Source organism: Dermacentor variabilis, chromosome 4 (assembly GCF_050947875.1).
Source record: "Dermacentor variabilis isolate Ectoservices chromosome 4, ASM5094787v1, whole genome shotgun sequence".
In the NCBI taxonomy this organism is placed as follows: domain Eukaryota; kingdom Metazoa; phylum Arthropoda; class Arachnida; order Ixodida; family Ixodidae; genus Dermacentor; species Dermacentor variabilis.
Genome location: NC_134571.1, coordinates 59,922,273 through 59,944,173, shown reverse-complemented (window position 1 = coordinate 59,944,173; position 21,901 = coordinate 59,922,273). Strand labels below are relative to the sequence as shown.

Genomic DNA, 21,901 nt, shown 5'->3' with positions numbered 1-21,901 from the left:
CCGCCGTGGTGGCGTAGTGGCTGTGACGTTGAGCTATACTAAGCCCGAGGGCCCGCGATTGAATCCCGACCGCGGCGGCCGCATTTTGATGGAAGTGAAAGGCAAAAGTGCCCGCGTACCATACATTGGATGCACGTTAAATAACCCAAGGTGGACGAAATTAATCTGTTAAAGTTGTGATTAGTGGCAGCAGAAAACTTGAAATTCTGCGGGCCCCTATTTTGACGACTTCGGCTCGTCGTTGTCTCTCTTGCGTGGTCTTATCTCCTTTCAAAAAAGAAAAAGAAACAACCTTCTCCGGGTCCCTGCTTGTAAACAGCTAAATAATCTATGGAAGAGCAGGGAAGGCTGTGGAGGCTTCAGATGGCTCCTTACGTATACTATTATTATCTTCTTTTTTTATTTTGCAAGGACAACTGCACAGTGAATGCTTTGCAGGATTTTGGGCACTGTGAGCTGTTAGGCGTGCGTATTGAAGTTCACCGGATGAGTCAAATTACGTTCAAACAGTGAGATGCTGCGGTAATAGCAGCCGCGTTGTGCGTAGTGGGAAACTGCGGACGCGTCAACTGCGTTCGTGACACGTGATCTTATATTCTCTATCTAGAAAGGCCTTTTATTCTATTCGCATTTATATGTTCGACCTTCATTGAGCAGTAAGAAGCGGTTTTCTCGCAAACCGAGCGATGTCACAAACGACGTCTCGCACATACACAATACACAAAGCACAGATACGCGCGCGCGCACGCACACATGCACGCACACACACATGCACGCACGCACACGCACGCATGCAACGCACACGAGTACATACACACAGAGAAAACGAGAAAAAAATCATGACATCATTCATGCAATTCTACCATATTTGGTAGTTTCATTTGCGTGAGTATCGAAGTTTTCATTTTGATTAACTGTACCTGCAGACATTGCGTCGCCGATCGCAAATTTCCTGGTCGAATAGTTGGCGACGAAAGCGGAGTTAAATTGGAGTCGAGAACATACTTGCATTTGATATCGAAGTCGATGTCGCAAGTAAGTCGGAGTAGTGTATACAGATGATATCGCAGCTCTTGGGATAAAGCCAAGGACTCCGCTAGTTCCCTCTTTTCTTTCTCACGAATATGGAGATGCGAAAAACGCACCTTGGAGCAGGATGCACGAAATCCTGTTGCCTAAACACGGCTCCGTGAAACTAAGAGAACAGCCGGCATCAACGTTGTGCCATAAATTAAACGTCACTAAAGAGAGCTTCATTAAAGAGTCACTGAAGGGAGCGAGTGAGTCAGTTTAGTTTGATTCGTAGGTCACTATTTGTGAACTCGATCTGTTTCGTTTTTCGTCAGAGAAGCCCGTATATGTCGTTTGTGTCTCACTTCGTGCTCGTCTGCTTAGCGCTGTAACCTATGTTTTTAAGCATTCATAATTTATTCAGAATAAGACGAGTCGACTTGTATACTTAACATCTTGCGTGCCAAGGGGCACACTGATCGCATCATTCGGCCTTTCCAAGGTATGTTCAAGCGTTTATGTGCTTTCTGTGAACAATCTATGCACGAATGTTTTTAGGTGGCGTCTTATGTAATATTAAACTACTTGCTAGCATTTTTTATGGGGTTTTACGTGCCAAAACCACTTTCTGATTATGAGGCACGCCGTAGTGGAGGAGTCCGGAAATTTTGACCACCTGGGGTTCTTTAACGTGCTCCTAAATCTAAGTACACGGGTGTTTTCGCATTTCGCCCCCTTCGAAATGCGGCCGCCGTGGCCGGGATTCGATCCCGCGACCTCTTGCTCAGCAGCCTAATGCCATAGCCACGGAGCAGCCACGGCGGGTTACTTGCTAGCATTCTAAAAAACATTAGCCTAACTATAGTTAGGCTATAGTGGCGTCGGGAGAGCTGCACAGTATGGAAATAGCAAGGGGCTTGCCGCCACCAGTCTTCTCATCACGCCGGCTATTTATTTATTTATTTATTTATTTATTTATTTATTTATTTATTTATTGTTCGAAGTTATCCACACAGTGTTCCGAGTTATAACGCCAAAGAACTCTATTAATCGTTCACCGTATACATTGCTGCAATAAGGAAGGTTTAAGTTAAAGTTAGTTGCTTGCCTGGTGTTTGCACGTGGGAATTTAAATATGGTGTTGGGTAAGGGAAAGTTGGTGTTGAGTATTTTGTGAACTAAACAAGTGATCTTATAATTTCTTAACGCCGTGAAAGAAAGAATACGAAGGTCAGTAAACAGAACGCTACTTGGGTGATGAACAGAGGAAAAAGTTATTATTCTTAGGGCGCGTGAGGCAGAAGAAGAAGAGGCCGAGGAGTGCGGATGTTTTCATGTCGGCTCCGGCTTTCTCAAATGTTATCGCAGATTTCTCTGTGATTAGCGACCTAAAGTTTTCACCAAACGATTCTTGAAGTTCTCCGGACTCTGTGGACACCTCGCTTTCAGGTGGGACTTTCCATTTTCCTGGGAACCGCACCTTTTCTCCGCCCGCCACGTCGCCGCCGCGCTAAGCCTAGCTGGCCGGTCGTTAAGCCTCCGACTGCACCGACTGGGTCTCGGCGGCGTGTCGCGCCTCGGCGCGCGGCGTTTGCATCTCCTACCAGAGTGATCCCGCACCTCTGTCTTCGCTATGGAGATCCAGGTCGCCGGCCAGGATATTTCGCCAGATGAAGTGACCGCCCAGTCTGGCTGGCTCACTGCACGATCCCGCCGCTCAAAACGCGGCACGGACAACTTGACCCCGGCCGATGAATCATCTCAAGCTCCAAGTAGCCGGCCCCGCTCTCGGGTGAGGCAGCCCGTTAAAGCTCAAGTTTTGAAGGCGGGCCGCATGCCGCCGCTTCCGACGGAGGATATCAAGATTGTCATCCGCCCCAAGGGCGCCCTTCATATAGCCAAGATCGGCAGTCCCGTGGTAACCACCGCCATTCTCCAAGCAGCCAACCTCACGGACGAAGAAAGCTCAGGAGACACTGTCTGCCCGAATACGCAACAAAACATCGTTGTCGTCAGCACACCTCGCCCGGACCATGCAGACCGGTACGCTCGCATCCGCTCTATCCATGTGAACGGCGTCAGCCACGAGGTCAATGCATACGAAACCGCAGCTGAGCACACGACGAAGGGGGTCATCCGTGGGATCCCACTCACGGAGACTCCCCGGCAGATCTACAACAAAATTGTCACTGCCCGAAACCCGACAGCCTTGGCAGCCAAGCGCATCGCTTCTACTAAAACAGTGATAATCGCTTTTGACGGACATCCGTAGCTGGATCTACATAGACCCTATCCCTAGAAATATGCACCCTGAATATAACAGGGCCCGGCGCCAAGCTCGGGCCGGAGCTATCATAAAAGCCCTTGCCCATGTACCTGGCGTCACATTTGTTGATGCAGCCCAATACTCCCATGGCACACGATTTGTGGCCGTCGCCACACGCGATGGAGCCCTACACCACGCCTGCAGCGTCACTACCCCCACTTCCGAGACGGCTGAAGAAGTGGCCATTGCCCTGGTCACTTTAGATCTCACCTGTCACACCATAGTGTGTGACTCTCGCTCAGCCGTTACTAACTTCAGCAAAGGCCGTATTTCTCCCCAAGCTCTTCGCATCCTCTGCCAGGCACCACACTCTAAAGACAGCATAATCTCCCTAACATGGATCCCGGCCCATGCGGGCCCTGTACACCCACACCTCCCCAATATCAACGAGGTCACCCACTCCATTGCGCGAGGTCTAGTCAACCGCGCCGGAGTCGCTGGAGATGAGTTGGACACCAGGGACAGTCTGACAACTTATAACGATCTCGTTAAGGCCTTTCACCTCAGTCGCCGAATCTTCCCCCCGCCTCACCCAAAGTTCAGCCGGACGCAGGCTACCACCCTGCGTCTACTACAAACAAACACGTACCCTTCACCCGCCCGCCTCCACCTTATATTTCCGGACGTCTACACTACCCCCAACTGCCGGTGCTGCGGAATTCACCCGGCTACGCTTCCGCATATGCTATGGGAGTGCCCAGCACAGTACACCCAGACTAACACCACGACTCTCTCGTCGAGGTTGCATGAGGCTCTGCGGAGCTCCGCCCTCGACGACCAAACCTGGGCGACCCAGCACGCCCGCGAGGCGGCGGCGAGGCAAGCCCTCGACGTCCCTTCGTGGGAGGCTTAGGCCCGGCCATCATAAAGTGCTGGTTCTACAATAAAAGTTTATTGCGTTTTTGCAACTGCACTATAGGTGTTAAGTAAGTTTTATATGTTAGGCCCCATATTTCACAGCCATAGCTCATGTGGGTATGAAACAACGAAAAGTATATGCAACGAAGCAAAGCACGAGGAAAATATTGCCGGGCACGGGCCAGTGTGCAACAGCTGAAAGCGATTTTTCTACAGACAACGCTAATTTGTTCTCTCCAGTGCAAGTGACTGTCTAAAGTAACACCTAAATATTTAAATGAATCTACACAATCCAGAGTTCGGTTCGGTAGAGTCAAAGTGAACTCACTGTAGTCTAGTATTTTCCTGTTAGAGTGAAATATGATATACTTAGTTTTATCAGTATTTAGGGCTAGTCTATTTTCTGAAAATTATTTAGCTACTTTTAGCAGTTCACCAGATATAGTGTCTTGTAATGACGAGAGGGAGTCCCCTGAGTAAACTAAGGCGGTATCGTCAGCGTACATCAAAACTTTTGGCAGGTTAAGTGCGCCCGGTAAATCATTGACCCGCGTAATCACAGCTTGTTGAGCTCTCCCACAAACAGAATGCCGTTGTTTTGTGTGCACCGAATGAGAAAGAGAAACGGGTGGTTATCGCGGAACAGTCGCGGAATCGCCATAGCTTTTTTTTTTATTATCCATCCCGGTGACGGCAGCAGCCGTGCTTCCGGCCTCATCCACCCTCACGACCACCTTGTGCACAACTTCGTCCAGGCTCAAACCCTTGCTACCCGTGATGCCACACATGTCGGCTTTCCTCGACTGAAAGAGGCGGCGCACCCTAATTCTGGCGAACGCCCCTCTAAGGTGGTATTCGGCCTTGAGTTCGATCCTGTGCAAGGCACAAAGACGACCAATGCAAGGTGAAATGGTGATCAGAAAAAAGAAGAAAAAATAATATTTCCAGATCTTCATAAACATCCATCAAACGGCGCACCTCAAACAGCGAATGGTCTCTTATCGCATTCATTCCATTGTGCCTTGGCTGTGTTCCTAATCACTCAATTTTTAAAATACATTACCGAAATTGCAATGACGACGACAAGGTGCGTGTTGTGCGCGTTTATGCTTGGCCGGATCGCCCGTTAGGTTGTCATGATTGTTTAGGGTGCCTCAGCTACTTTATTCGTTTGCAATGTTTATTTAACAGTGCGAGCATGAATGACAATGCTTGTAATTTTCATAAATGATATCTCTACTACGAATATACTATTGAATTAAGGCGAAAGCCTTAGATGAGATGACTCATGGGAAAGAAATCCGATGTCCGGCGTTATGGCACCAAAACTCATGGAACCGAAATTCATAGGGAGTCGAACCCTCGACCTTTGGTGGGAGAAAACAAGTAACAGGAAGTAACAATGTATTAGAATGAAAATGACAAGTACTATAATGAATGTCTCGTGAGCGGGCGGGATTTCGCCTTTGTCCTCTTTAGCAAACGCTAAAGTGACTGTCACCTTTTTATTCTTCTAAGTTGTATGCGTTTTGTTCAATATGTCGTTTTGTTTTTTCTTCGTCATTGTGCACAAAATTAGAAAGCTTTCTGTATGCTGTTTCGGGTCACGTAAATGAGCAATTCAATCCCAACACGTTCTAGTGCGTTATGCCCTATTTTAAACTGTTGAATACATGTTTATATTACACAACACCTTTGTTCAAAGCACTATCGAAAGTGCATTTCTTTAGAAGAATATTTTTTTCCACTAAGGCCACGTTTAGGTTTTTCATCTAATTACCTGTGCAAGTGATGCTATGAGTAACGTAAGGCAACGTTGGAAAATGTATGAGCGTTGCAAATGACATGCTCTGCGACTTTCCCCAAACACGATGTCAGAGAAATGGGTCTGCGATTTTCAAGGCCTATGGCCTTCCCATTTTGGGTATCAGAACAGTAGTTCCAAGTTTCCACTCTTCCGGGAAAGAGCCTTCCTTCCATCGGCTATTGATCTCCCGCGTAAGGAACTCAATTGACCCGTCGTCTAAATTCCGTAACATTTTATTCGTAATGTCATCCGGCCCTGATGCCGATCGACCATTAAGATTCTGCAGCGCCATCCTTATATCACTTTCAGTAAATTCCTCATCCATAGCTGCATTTTCGTCCCCACTATATTCCAAATTCACGTCAGGCGTATTGTGCCAAGTCTCCAACGGAAGGTATCTCTCAGCCAAATCCTTCAGCAACTCCTGCTTCGTGGAGTCCCGACACACCTGATAGACCAGCTTACCTATCACAGTCCTCTGATTAGATTTAGTGTTTGTCTCATCTATTACATGTCTGAGCAAACTCCAGGCGCCGGCCCTCTTAATGCGACCATCAATATAATTGCATACTTCATCCCATTGCTGCTTGCACAGTACCCGACAATGGTCTTCGATTTCCTGATTAACCACTGCTATACGCTTTCTAAGCCTTCTATTCAATCTCTGACCCTTCCATCTCGCTAACATCGACTGCTTCGCTTCCAACAAATGCGCCAGGCGACTAACCATGTGTTCCGTGTCAATATCGGTCTAAATAGGGGACGCATCAACGTCACTTTTAAGCTGACTAGTCTACTGTTCCAAGGTCAACTCATTTCCCTCATCTTCGGTTCTCTACGCTCTTTGTTTCCTAAAGGCGCCCCAGTCAACCATCCTGAATGTGCGCTCCTTTTTATTAGCCACTACCAAAGTAATCATAAGTATGTAATGATCGCTACCAAAATCTATATTACAATTGGACCAAGACGAATCCCCCACCCCCCGAACAAAAGTGAGATCAGGTGTCGAATCTCTACATGTCGACGTGCCACATCTGGTGGGATACGAAGGGTAGGCAACCAGAGTTAAGTCCAAGTCTAGTGCCTGCTGCCATAGCCTCTCTCCCTTAATAGTGCTATAAACATGCTTCCACACATGACAGGGTGCATTGAAGTCCCCTCCAATAAGGAATGGCGCATCCTTATCCAGATTGGTTGCCTTGGTCAAGAGAGATTTGAAACTCCGCTTCGTGTCCCGGGGGCTACTGTACCGGTTAAGCAGGTAAACGCTCCTCTGACATGACATTTGCTGACCTAAAATTACCTCCACCATAATATATTCAATCTTGCAATCCGCCATGTGTAGATGTTACGCCAGCCTCCTATAAATGAGAGTAGGCAGTCCTCTGCCCTGTTCATTATCCTTAACTTCCGCTTTGAAATTCGTTAAGGTCACGTTAGACGTCAGTGTTTCCTGTAACGTGATGACTTGAGGTTTCACACCATGCGTTCTAACAAACTGCTGCGGAAACGCCTTCTTATGGTTGAACCACCTACAATTCCACTGCCAAATACTCAATGAACTATTTAATAGAGCCATCTTGGCCACGGAAATTTGGTGAACTAGATTTGAGCTCCAGTCCACTCGGCGACTTTTTCTGCTGGGCTAGCGGCCGAGTGCACTCCCGCTCTTTAACAAGGACCACCGTCTCGTTTAGATATATTTCAATTTTGCCTAATCTCTGATCCGTGATATTTTCCCGCTCTTCTATCCGCTCCAGTCTACTAATGATCTGATTTACACTTTCTTGCAATGTCGCCATCATTGCTTTAAGCTCGGAACAGACTTTGCCCTGAATCCGCACCGTCGAGGATGGGGCCCTCTTTTTCGGAGAAGGCGTCTCCTCGTCCGCCATGTTCTCTTCTGCGACCACCACAGACCTCGGTACCTCAACCGAGTCATCATGTTTTCTAGCCTGTCCTGAGCTATCGCTGTTACCGGAATATAAGCCGTTGCTAAGTTCAGCTATCTCTTCGATAAGCCCGTCAATGGCTGCTTTTAAGCTATGGTTCTCTCTCTCCAATTGCGCAATCCTATCCCTATTCCTATTCCCATCCACATGCTCCTGGCGCTGCTCACGCGCTCGCCCGGTGCTGATGCCTTGACCTTGTCAGCCCAGGTGGTCTGGGCTCCAGCTGCGCCGCCGCCTCCACCAGCTGCAGGAAAGCGCACCCGGGCCTCCCTAGAAACGGAGCGGCTCCTGGTCGTTGGAGTCCCAGTCGATGGCCGCTGCCTCGACCTGGAGCGGCTCCTAGAGCGCGAGTGCCCCTTAGAGCGTTGGCGGGCGCTCACCCGCTGCACCATCTCGGCTGCCTCCTGTTCCGCCGTTAGCTCCGCCCTGGCTCTCTCCTGTCGGCCAACACGCACGACGTAGGGAAGCTGGTATCGTTGTCTGCATTGTTTATCCGCGGTCAGGTGTCGTCCGCCACAAAGCTTGCAACAAGGTACACAGTTGTGATCCTCTTCAGGATTCCGAGCCCCGTATCCTCGGCATTCAGAAGAATCGGGCACCGGACAGACATCCGTCCGATGTCCAAGCTTGCCACACACATAACATACATCCAACTGCTTTCGATACAAGAAGCACCGGACCAGGGTTGGCCCATATCTTACGAAATTGGGCACCTTTAACCCGTTGAAAACAATGATAACTGATTCTGTGTTCTTGATTCGTTTGACCGTCATAGCCAGCGGATTGCGATCGTTAACGATGTAGCGCTCAAGTGTCGCTGGGCCATCCATAATGTCTACATTGCGAATGACCTCCTTACATGTAGTGTGTGGGGCCGTCTCGTACGCACTGACTTCAATATCCTTGTCTGCCACTCTGATTGACCTGAGTTTCGCATATCGTTCAGCGTTGCTCCTTTCTGGCGTACTAGCCACCAAGATATTTTGCATAAAGTTAGGGCAAATAACATCTTCCCTAATCTGCTCAATACTGAGACCTGCCGCCTCTACAATTGCCTTGCCCACCGCTGTAGAGCTAACTTTCTCCAAATTCAGTCCACCCCGTGGGCGAATGACTATTTTGATGTGTGTCTTGTGGCATCGGTGGCGTACGCGGCGCCTTCACAATGCGATTCTTGATTGCCGAGCCTCCATGCCGTTCACCTGCGCCCCGTCATTCAGGCATCTCGCTTGGCGAACCGACATCACCCAATCCAGCCTCGTCGTAGCTTCAGATTTTCGGCTGGACACTGTCCGCCATTCTAGGTCTTCAGTAAAGTCCTCTGCCAGCAGCACTTCCCCTTCAACGTGCATTACTGCTATGCCGCGCTAGGTCTACCAGGCGCTAGCTCTCCGCCAGCCTGGCGTGAGCACAAAAGTTCCAATAAAGTCCAAAAAGGGATGGCCCACCTCAAAATCAGGTATCCGCTGAATCCTATCGTCTTCACGGATCCGATGATATCAAGTTTGCACGACTAGATGACCAAAAAAAGTTCAGAAGCCTCGAAAAAGACGGACCCATAAAAGCCCACAAGCCTCCTTCGAACTTCGTCGTCGTCGTCCTCTTCGTGTCTCGGTGTATATGGCATTATTGTGATTCATTTTGCAGACGGTTAAGTTTGGGGCTTTATAGAGAGCACCAAGTACACAGCTACGCGACGATCATACTTCACGATATAATTGATTAGGCGTAAAAATGTGTTTTCTAGATAGCCTACTCGCAATTTCGTGTTATCATGGCAGCACGTGGTCAATCTCGGTCGCAGATCCCGAAAGCCACTCTCTGTCATTGTTAATACATTCACTGGAGGTCGTTGTCATTGAGTGCGCAGAATCCATTTCGGAGTAGTGATTCACGGCCGCTACTTATTCTCTGCGGCGAACTTCTGGTTAAACAGGTGTGAGCATGCTGTTTATTTCCCACAGAAAAAGTGGTTATGTAGAGAAATTAATCTGATATACGTATTAACAGCCAATATAAAGTTGATACTTACAGAAAAATTGTGAATTAACCTGCGGGACCTGGCATAATCGTAACCCAAACCTCCCTCTTCCCCCCCCCCCCCCTCCACACTTTTTTCTCTCCGCGCTACCGCTGTAACTTTTGGTTCTTGGGATAGGCGCGGGCACTTTCAACTGGTTCGCGTTGTGCATTGGACGCTTTCGAATTTTACGTGAACGAGCTGTAGTTCCTTGTGGTCTCTCATTTAAAGCTGAAGCTTGAAATATTGCTGAATATTTTGCAAGATACACATTTTATTTTTTCAGCGTTTAAGTAAGATGCACCCACAAGTCGACAACTCTCGCGGCACCTCTTAAAAACATTGAAACGTCTGGGGCAAAAATTTTAAAAATTTTGAATAAGAAAGGCAACACAAGGGCAAGCCATTTCTGGTGCGTTACCTACTGCTACTTTTAACGGACGTCAAGCTTTCGCAAATATATGTTATCATTTCGCTCAATAATCAAACCAGTTGTGCATAAAAAACAGTAATTCAAATTCGCATAAATCGATGGAGTCTAGTGAGAAACGCGATACTATAAGCGCACAGCTTTAGTGTTCTTATCCCATATTGGTGTGCATTGAAACTTTTTACTGACGTCTAGTTTGAGGTCACAGGCGTGTTTTTCGCGCGCTATTCACTGACCCATAGGCAGGGATTCAAATTCAAACCACCGCAGAATCTAGAGACGTTGCGTGTGACATTATCTCGTTTACTGTATTATTCAATGTACATTTGGGGCACTGCAACATACGTATCAAAATGTAATGCCCGAATTTACGTTTATGTGGCAAAAGGTGCGGAGAAGATGGCGAGAATACTGTGCGTCGTTATCTCTTTTCCCTCCAGTTCCCAGGATATGGTCAGTTGACCGATCTTTTAGTGGTCGAGTTACCTAGAGCCATCCTTTCCGAGCCCTTGTTGTAGCTCGAAGCACTCCGGAAACATCTGTTCCTGACGAATTCTGTCAACTTATATCCAGACCAGGAATTCCGTTAACTTGCATACAATTTAAAAGTTCCACAACACTAGCAGAACAGAAGGTTCGTGCGTGCTTTATGTCACTACACCCTCAACTTGACTGTGAGTTTATTTTGGATGAATTGAAATGTGCTCTTTCGACATGCCGCACAAAGACAACCGCAGGCCCAGACGGTGTTACGTATGTGATGTTAAGGTACCTTGGTCTAGCTGGAAGAATGGCTCTTTTGGAGATATTTAATGATATCTGGACAAGAGAGACAGACTCCTTAAGATTCATGGAAATTAGCTCGGGTAATTCCAGTGCTGAAAACAGGAAAGACTCCCCTTTGTCTTGACTCCTACCGACTCGTCAGTCTAACAAGCTGTTTTTGCAAACTAATGGAGAAGATGGTATGCAGTCGACTGCAATGGTGGTGTGAACACACAAATCTGTTTTCCAACTACATAACCGGTTTTCGACAAAATTGGTGTGCAATGGATGCAGTATTAGACATTGTCACATGCGTCGAACATGAGCGAATGTGTGAAAATGTGACAATGGCCGTATTCTTAGACATTCAAAGAGCATTCGGCACTGTAAGTCACATGCACGTCCTTGCTGATATGTTATAGCTTGGCCTACACAGTCGAACACTGCGATGGGTATCAAATTTCTTGAACGAAAGAAAAATATTTATGGAAACAATTGAAGGATAGAGTAACTATCACAGCATCACGCAGGGCGTTCCGCAGGGCATTGTTCTCAGTCCGTTTTTACTGAACTGTGTCATGACAGCCTTACCACAAGAACTATCGTCTGGTCTGCAGTATTCTCTGTACGCAGATGAAATCTGCATATGGGACTCTGGATCTCATCTAAAAGACATTCAAACAACGCTGCAAGAGGCTCTTGATAGTATCGACACCTATTTAAAAGAAAGAGGCATGAGTCTTTCATGCGCAAAGACAGCCGTACTTCCTTTCACTAGACGACAGCTGAATAACTGCCAACTAACGTTTAGTGGGCAAACTTTGATGTATGTGAAAGAGCATAAATTTCTTGGAGTTATTCTTGGCCGTCAGCAGATATGGGCATCACACATCTGCGCAATTGAAAAGCAGATCAATGCTTTAATAAACGTACTTCGGCGACTCGTTGGCACAACGTAGGGGGGGATCAGTCTCTTCACTATTGCAAGTTCATAACGCACTGGTAGAACAAAACATTGCTTATTCGGCACCTATTCTCCGTGGTTTATCGCAAACTTCCGAGGAACGTCTTCAACGTGTACTGGCAAAGGGGCTGCGGTATGTCTTGGGGTTCCGCAGGCTACCTCGATTTCTCTAGTAATTGCTGAAGCTCGTCACCCATCATTTCCGGTCATACGAACGGTTGAAACATGCCGACATATTTATAGCATTTTAACCCAACACGAGAAGCATCCATTAAACCTCGCGCTTAGCGAACGAAACAAAAGCAAAATTCATATGTTTTTCAAGAACATAAAGCATTGTTACCAAGAGCTGAATTCTGCAAAGTGGATGTTAGTCCTAAAATAGAATTATCGGTCGACGGGGTTATATCTAATAGGCGCATGTTCATGGTAACCGCACAGCAATTGGCACTCTTCCGAATTTACTCATTATATCCCCACTATTTCCACGTGTTTACAGACGGTTCGTGTCAATTCCTCGACTTCAGCATTCGTCATTCCACATTTAGCGCTAGAGCAAACATTTAAATTATCCCGAGAGACATCTTCCACCGTGGCAGAACTATTTGCAATCCTGCGTGCTTTGCGTTTCATAACGTCAGAAAAGCATTCGCAAATATGGGTCATCTTTAGCGATTCGCAAGCCGCTCTCAGATTACTACAAAACAATAAGAAAAATTCTTTGAGCACTTTGCTATTGTATGAGACGCTCAGAGAATATACAAAAGCAACCGCAATGAACCATGTAATTTCACTTCGGTGGATACCTGGGCACTGCAATATTCCTGGTAATATTTATGCGGGCGCAGCTGTGAATCGGGTACGCCATAACGCAGAGACAACCAATCTTCCACTTTTGTGTAGTGAAGCCCGTCTGCTCCTGAGACAGATTCCCTGTCGCCTCAGCAAAACTACCTGGTTTGATGAGCAATCTAAGAACTCGGAGTTATACTTTCCAGACCCATGTATAAACCTGTCAGTTCCGGAAAATCTAAGAGAAAACAGAAAACGTTAAACATTGGTGTACCGCCTGCGGCTTGGTACTGCAGTTAGGAGACACTTCTTACACAGGATAAAACGTGCCTCTAGTCCGTAGTGTTCTTGTGGCCATTCAGACGAAGGTGTGCATCATTTCCTCCTCGAATGCACTCGATTCAAAGCGAACGGTAATTAAAGCAAATTTGTTGCTTTTAAACAGAAGACCATTCCCTCTCAAAAAGATACTTGGTCCATGGAGAACTACGCGTCTTCAGAAATGAGCACTTCTTGCTTTGAAGAAGTTTTTCGAGCACACGAACATTTTGGGCGCAATACAAAGTTTCAGTTGATATTCATAAGCTAAATTACTTATATGTTTGTTGTTCTGGGTCAAAGATCTTTTCATGTGGTGATCGTGATTTTTACGCAGTATGTGATTGTGTTCTGTACTTGCAGTGTAATTAAATGTGTTGTGTGCTTGGCTATTCGAAATATATGTCTGTATATGTGCAAATGTGCACTGAACTCATGCACCAAACTTTGCGATTCATGTACTGTTAGACTGTATAGTCTTTATTCATCTGGTGTACTACTGAGTGCCATATTTTGTGTCATGATTCCCCCTTTTTACGCAAATTTATTTCCTTTGCTAAGTTACAAGGAGTAGCCGGTGCCGCCATAAAGGCGCCGACCTCTCCTAATATTCACTTCAATAAAAAAAAAAGGCGTGGAATGTGATTCGGAGACTTCATACGCACCCCTACTACTGTCCAACCACCTATACGTTCTGTCAACGTTCCAGGGATAATATAACGGAGAAGCGCTCCTTTTTAAGCGACACTAGCCGTGATAACTATGAAGCGTTACGTATGGTGCGCGTCTTTTAAACTCGTTAAATCGAAGATAAATTTATCTGGCGAAATGCCGTAAATAACCCGAGCTCTACGTGACCCCCACTTCATGCAGCCTGTACACCGGTGGTTTTTCCTTCTCAGGTGATTACTAAGATTTGCTTTATTGTCTGCCACGCGTAGAACTGTTCCTTACTGTTAGAGCACTAAATGAGCAAAATGGTGTTCTCACTTTTGAGACGGCTATAAGTATAGCTGCTGACAACGTCATGATCTTGCTAGAATCTTTGTCCGACATTTGTTTCTTAGAATTATCAGTTTTGCATCCATAGTTAGATATGTGCATTTGTTCCTAACGCACTTTCCTGTTCAGCGCCTGCTTCACATTCTTTCACGTCTTACTACATATGTACGAACGAACTAGCCCACCAAGAAGTAGTGATAAATGCACATGCCTACCTTCAATCAGCGGTGCTGCACATTTATTTTTGTCCCCCTCAACTTCTACGTCTTGCAAAGAAAATCCGAAACGAAGGAATGTCCCGAACTATACAGCTTGAAGATATATCTTTTTGGAGATGAATAGAAAATTTTATCCCAATTTCGTAATTTCTGCATAATGGGGACGCTTCAGACTAAGATGCTTAGTACGGATAATGATGGGTCAAAAAGCTTCCAATCTGTTACACTCGGCAACGGCAACTCCGTGCAGTGCAGCATGTCATACAAAGGTTATCCCGCGATCGACTGACCAGACGGAAAGAGGAATTAACGAGGTGTTTTAGATGCATGTCACTGATAGATCTGTAAGGGCGATATGTAGACGACAGAGCAATTGTCAACAATTTCCCTGTTGAAATATATATATATATATATATATATATATATATATATATATATATATATATATATATATATATATATATATATATATATATATATATATAATTTATGGACTGCGTGCGCTAGCAAAGAAAGCGCAAATTACTTACGCAGACACGTTAAGAAGGAAGTAAGTTGTCTGACTTTAATCGCATGTTTCTTTTCTTTTGCGGCCTGTTTCTTCTAGTATATGTTGTTCTTTAGAACCGTACATAAAGCGCATGATGTTACCAATAAATAACCCAGTTGCGAGTTCGCCCCTTCACGTTGTCTTTCTATTCCTGACCAGTCCTTTGTTCCATCTAAGCAGAGCTTTCTAGCCGTGATGTCTCTCCAGCTATCCCCCGTCGCAGCATTACTACAGGGATACCAGTTGAACGACGGGAATCACGGAGGTATTAGCGGCCCATACGAATAGGCCAGGAACGGATTAGCCCTTTTTCTTTATCTGGGGGAACACAGTCGGTTCTGGTTAAGGGTTGACCGGCAGCCTCTCACTGCGTTTCACAGCGTTGGTGAGGCAATGGCGAAGGCAGATCCTCGGTGCTCTCAGATACTTCGGTCGTTCACAACCTGTTGACTTCTCCGACAAAGAGGATGCTGTTGTCGTTTCTTTTTCGAATGAGGAAGAGAAACGGGTGGTGCGCCCGGAACACGCGCGCGATGGAGTGAGACTTGCGCAGTATCGTTGCGGTGGCTGCGGCAGCCGTGCCTCCGCTTTCGTCCACCCGGATCACCGCTCGGTGCACCACTTCGTCCACGTGCAGGCGACCTCTGTGGCCCGTGATGCCCGACAGATCGGCTCTGTGCGGGTCGAAGATCCTCTTCAGGCCGAGTTTTGCGAGCGCCCCGCTTAACAAGTACTTGGTCTCGAACTTGAACCTGAGTTTCATAAAGAAGGGATGCGCGCAATTATTAAATAGATTGGGGAGACATTGCAGGGCATAAACACGATGACACGCATGTTCACGACAAAAAAGAAAGAAAGAAAGAAAGAAAGAAGGAAGGAAAGAAAGAAAGAAAGAAAGAAAGGAAGGAAGAAAGAAAGAAAGAAAGAAAGAAAGAAAGATAAAGAAAGAAAGAAAGAAAGAAAGAAAGAAAGAAAGAAAGAAAGAAAGAAAGAAAGAAAGAAAGAAAAGCAACTTGGTATGTCACTTAGGACTCGTTTTCGTCTTTGCAGCAGTCGACAGCGTGGAAAGTGACGATAAAAAAAGAAACTACCTATTTTGCGGTTAGTGTTTATGATCGTAGTTGATTCAGACTTTTAGGCCACAGCTGTCAACAACTACACCTACAGTCAAATTCAAGAAATAGATAGGCTTTATTTAGGTCATCTAAAGCCTAGCTGTATGAATTATAATTATTATTATCCAAATATTATTGTCTGTGTTGCAAAAAAATGCGCCTGTAGGCGGCGCCTACTACTTCCCTTTTCTCACCGGGTTATTCCGCACAGAACGCTGCAAGTAGTGCGAGCAAACACCCCCCCCCCCACCCCCTCTTTCACCCCACCCTCAAAACAGAAAAAAAAACACGAGCAACATTTCCAATTACACAATAAAATGTCCCTGTGCGTCTGCAAATGGGATCCTTGATGAGTGCCACATTGCAAATACGATTTCTTTGTTAAGGAAACCAGGAACCCGTAATGGTTCCATAATGTCAATCGTATCAGTAACTACAGTTTCCTCCTCTCATCATAACAACTGACAAAACTAACTTTCGTAGAACCCTTGAGTAAGAACACTTAAGGCAGCGCGCCTCACTTACATTCACCCGACTTGAATAGTCATAATTGTCACCACAACTGCCACTTCCTAGTGGAATGCGTATTCTTCTATCTCATGGCTGAATTCGCTTTCTTTTGTTTATATTCCCTGCACACGTACTTTAAAGGAGGCATTTACCTTGGAAGGTACACCTTGACAACTCTCCTGACCATGATCTTCAGCGCAGCTTGAAGGGAACCCAGCGAAAGACGCCTCAGCTTCTTGACGCCCGTTCTGCGCGAAGGCAGAATAATTGTCATGCTGTAGTCTCCGCCTTGAAAAGGCAAATCCAGAATCGCGGATGAAAGTTTCTCGGAATATCCGTGAGAGGTGTTAAACCGACCGCACATCGTCTCCGCAAGCACCGGCGTCTTTCCATCGTTGAAGAACGGCAATTTCATTGTTTCCGACTTCTTGAATTGAGTCTGCCAAATGCCCTTGAAGTAGATGATGTTCAAAAGCACCAGTTTAGAACTACGCGGGAAAGGACTTTCCAGCAGGTTCTTTATGTGACCTCGAGTTTGATTGAAGACCCATCGGTTGATACGATCGACGACTGTGCTTCCGTTCTTATCGAAGTCAATACACAGCACGCGAGCGTCGAACGCTCTTTTCAAGGTATCCACATAGTCACCGAAGCACTGAAGGCTTTCGCTAATTACTACCGCGTTTGTAGTGCTCACAGTCGAGTTTGAAGGCGCCAGCACGTTTTTGGCGTAGGTTATGTGCTCTTCAAGCACACGGTCCTTCGGGATGTGGGCTGACCTGTAGCCCAGGGTATTGTAAAGTTCCTTCTGCGTCGTTCCCCTTGATACAGCGTAGACCATTCCCATGGCGGCGGACAAACTATATGGAGAATAAAACACGTTTGGTGCCGTGGATCGAGGCAGAACGGACAGAAGGCGAAGGCCAAGGCAGTTACTAGCAGCTCGCAGTCCCGTAAAATTTCTTGCTGCGCATGCGCTGACAGCGGTGAGGACGAGTAACGCGACCTTCATCGTGTTTATTTCCTGAAACAAATCGGAACAAGTCACGATGAACATGACAGGAAGAGAGCAGTCAAATTAAATATTTGACGCTGTTCAGCTGGCTACTGCTGGCGAGAGGTTCAAAAGTTGGGGGAGCTTCAGCCCCAGGCACTGAATACCTTTGCAAACCCTCGTGTTTTCGGCGACGCACGACACGGATTGATCGCTGAGATTGCTGCGTGCAAGTTTCTGGCACATGTGCAGCTTGATTTTTGAACGTGGGTTCTTGCAAGCGCACTTACGTGTATACAGTCGTGCAAGCACAAATGTGCTGAACTGCTCTCTCTCTCTCTCTCTCTCTCTCTCTCTCTATATATATATATATATATATATATATATATATATATATATATATATATATATATATATATATATATAAGGCGCACTTTACAAACCGGTAGGAATATATTATTGGTAAGTCATAATGTCTCAGCAGTAAGCTCTGAGCTAACAAAGCTCTTGAGCGCTTCACTAAGTGAACATTAAACGTGTTTGAGTTACCATAGCTATGCCTGTAGTAACCAAGGATGCAACATCAAAGGGAAAAAAACCCAGTAGTTACCTTCGTGTATGGCACCTCATCGCAAATCTTATCTGTAGTTATCTTAAAACAGATGACATCCATCGTGGACGCAGTAAATAAAACGATGTGTACTTATACAGCAAGGTATTCACGGTGCGCAAGTGCTTTTATCGCGTTGAGATAAAAGGCTTCACTTAGTTTTGAGCAGGCTCAGAATAATATGGATAGGCGTAGCCAGCAGTAACTACGCCTAAATATATACATCAGCTTACAGCATGGAGCAATAGCTTCATCAGAGCATAAAATTCTTCAAGAAAACCGGAAATTAATTTCACGACTGGGTGCCAAACTTAAAGCACGTAAGAGCAAAACATTATCTCCAAAATTTTGCTGAATAACACAACTTGTAATGACACAACACACTGCTTGAAAACTTGCACAATGTATAGATTCACTACTGAGATTCGCCATCCTTACGTGAAGGCAATTCTGCAATATCTTTAGCAGTTCCTCTACGTTCACCGTTCAAGGCTTGGACGCTCCGATACACCGCCGTGTTGCCTACACTCCGTCCCAATGCACAAGGCACGTCGTATCCAAAGAATCGCTTCTTAGGCAACAAGAAAGCATCGCCTCGTGAGGAGGGAACGCGTCGAAGTGTGCTCTCCCAATGGCAGCTGTTAAACAGCGCGTGGGGCGACGTTCGCACGTTTGTAATTTATTGAAACCAATCCTCTTTATGTATAGAAGTGTCAAAAGTGAAAGTTCCCGTACGACGCTTTCAAGCTCTGAAAGGCCTGCGTGCATCACTTACCTGATGGCGAGTTCAGTGTCAAATGCGTATACATTGAAGCCACAGACGTCATCATTCGTGCAACCCTTTTCGGCTACTGGTGGCGCATGAAAAGGACGCGTTCGAATTATGGAGTCAATCTGCGCGCTATTTGTGCACCGCTTCAGGGATCAGCTGCGAACTGTGATTTACAACCATCTCATCCACAGGTCAATGGGGTCTTCCGGCTTTACTTCCGTCGTCTAAAGGTTATGCTAGCAACTGCTCAACTAAAACCGTTCATCTAACGTTCGTTTGCATTTCTGTGTATCCAGATGTGTGAGTTCCTTTCAAATATAACTTCACAGGCCTACTAAAAGCTATATATAAATATTACTCAAGAAAATTGGGATGACTAAGAATCACTCACTGGCTACTAGTGGATCCTCTCAGATGTGTTTGAGTTCCTTTCAAATATAACTTCACAGGCCTACTAAAAGCTATATATAAATATTACTCATGAAAATTGGGATGACTAAGAATCACTCACCGGCTACTAGTGGATCCCTCTGTCGTGATATCCAGCTACCCCGCGATGTTTTTATCGAAGCACTAGTGTGCTTGCACTTAAACGTTGTTTGTTGACCTTTAGTTTTAAAACGAATAGGTTGTGTGCAGTCTGTGCAAGGTTACGTTCGCCTTGCAGCCTCATCGCCTCCTTCTTTGAATGTCTTGTTTTCGAGCAATCAGCAATTATCCCCCATTGTTTCAAGGTAACCTTCGGCGCGTGCGCGACGACTCGAGCAAGCAAACCCTTATCTTTCTTGAGGATTTTTGAATTACCAGGTAACAAACAGGCTAGAAACCCCTCGCGCTTTCCGTACTCTTTTATATATTAGCGTACATGAAAGCTGCTAAAGGATGCAATTGCCTAGCGATAGTTTACTATCGCTAGGCAGGAAAAAAATACGTTATAGTGAACTGTAAGAGAAGAACGTTGATGCTCCGTTTCCTGCTCGCCATTTCGCGTGTTGCTGTCGTTGTTTTCCCTTTGAATGCCATTTTCGTCGTGCAATGTAGGCGTGCTTGCAGCGTTGTGGCGTAAAATAGCACCAGGTGTCTTCGTATGAGAAAGATGGCTGTCATATTCTAGTGTAGTTAACTCATTCATAAATTAAGCTATCAAGGTCCACATTAAGATCGCAGTTCGCACGTTATACCATTTTGCAAAAACAGGCATCGGTGAGTCATAATAGCGAGCCTAATAATACCGAGCCAAGGCTGGCGGGAAATGACAAAGAGTCCTTACGAATGCAAAACTTTACGAATTAAGTTCCTGAGCCCATAATCGCGAAAGGCTCTTACGCTAGACTTGTTCGTAAGGACACATTCCAGCCAATCATTATGCTGGGTGTATCATTAGCGTAGGTGGCTGGCCAATAGGAGAGATCATTTTAAAACGAAAAGCTTCGCGAGTTCAGCCGCAGAATGGCGCGGACTTAACTGCTTCGATCCTCATTTATTTCTTTTTTCTTTCCTTTTCTATTTTATTCCGGCAACTATCTTCAGTTTTCGTGGATACTGAAGCATTCTTGCATGTTCGCATCAATGTACGCTGTTCAAGGCTGCGGTCAGGGCAATAAGGAACACTCACTGAGCATTTTTTTATTTGACTTTCTTTTTTTACAGCGATAGATGCTGTGGCCTAACTCCCCTGTTTGTCGGCCGGTGCACTCCGACGTACCTCGCAGGAATTCCAAAATGATTTGCACGAAAATTGCAAAATAAAAAATAAAGAAGAAATATCATTGTGCCGCGAGAATTCGAACGAACGACCAACAAATTGAGTATGGTGCGGTATCTAAATATTGGTTAAAGTTCACTTTGGAGAATGTCCCCGAAGAACACGGCATACCTACAGTCTACGAAACAGCGATCAATCGTTTCAGCACGCGGGCACGAACGGCGGTTCATCGACCATGCCAGGAAACTGCCAAGTTTTGACGGGAAGGGTTGCCAAACCTAACGTAAGGGAAAAGTTTTTACACCTGGAGGAATGATGTTTCGATACACACGCTTAAGTAAATCTATAGTAATAGCATTCCAAGTAAGGTGCACGATAAAGGGGAACAAAGAGAGATATGTCTACGAGTGCAGCAGAAATTTCTTTGCAGGGGCGAGTAAACATAGAAACTAGGTTAAAGCGAGTCTTTAGAAAGTAAAAGCTTTCAGTAACCTCGTTCAAAAAGTTTCAGGAAGTCATTTGTACATTTGTGACAGTGGTGGTTACATTAGCGAAGTTGTAACATTTCTCTTAGGAATGGACTGTTAACATCATGAAATAAGAATAGACGGGAGACTGGTGTCCTAACAAAGGGGAACCAGGCCAAGGCCTGAACTCTCAAGAGGGAAAAAAGCTTGGTTGTCTTGTTCGCTTTGTACTTCAAACGGATTTTCACGCGAATTCCGAAAAATAAGTCTAACATGTTTATATTGCTATCCGATGGGGCTCGTGTATACTCGCCTACGCGGATGGCATCGCCTTGTCTCTGTGCTGATAAGAAAACCATAGAAAGTGCCCTTATCGTAACGTAGCATTTTTGTGCAATTTCCTGTGCAGCTTTCAACATTGTGAAGAGCTCATAGTTTTCGTTTGGTCTATGGCGTACGATGCCAACTCAATTTGCAGGTATTATTGTAATGGTGATCCTTACCGGTAATTAGAAATTGCAGACGTACAGCGTAATGTTAACACTCGGCAAGGGCGGCAGTTTTCTATATTTAGCCAAGCTGAAGTTCGCAATGTGTTCCTAGCAGCTCGAATGGTACATTCCCCGTACTGCCCATGGCTGAGATTGCGAATTTTCCATCGTGTGCTTGCTGCTTTTTGTCTGGAGATCAAGTGTTCAGGCCATGTGGCGTGACT

The 21,901-nt window shown here is 45.7% G+C and overlaps 1 protein-coding gene across 1 annotated transcript; it reads right to left on the bottom strand.

The window, feature by feature from the left end:
- Nucleotides 1-15,028: 15,028 nt before the first annotated feature.
- Nucleotides 15,029-18,843, bottom strand: LOC142577778 (iripin-3-like). Its single transcript, XM_075687231.1, has 3 exons — nucleotides 18,681-18,843; nucleotides 16,791-17,662; nucleotides 15,029-15,765 (listed from the first exon to the last, which is right to left on the bottom strand). The coding sequence occupies exons 2-3, from the start codon at nucleotides 17,648-17,650 to the stop codon at nucleotides 15,450-15,452; spliced, it is 1,176 nt and encodes a 391-aa protein (XP_075543346.1). The 5' UTR covers nucleotides 17,651-17,662; nucleotides 18,681-18,843; the 3' UTR covers nucleotides 15,029-15,449.
- Between the last annotated feature and the right edge of the window lie 3,058 nt (nucleotides 18,844-21,901).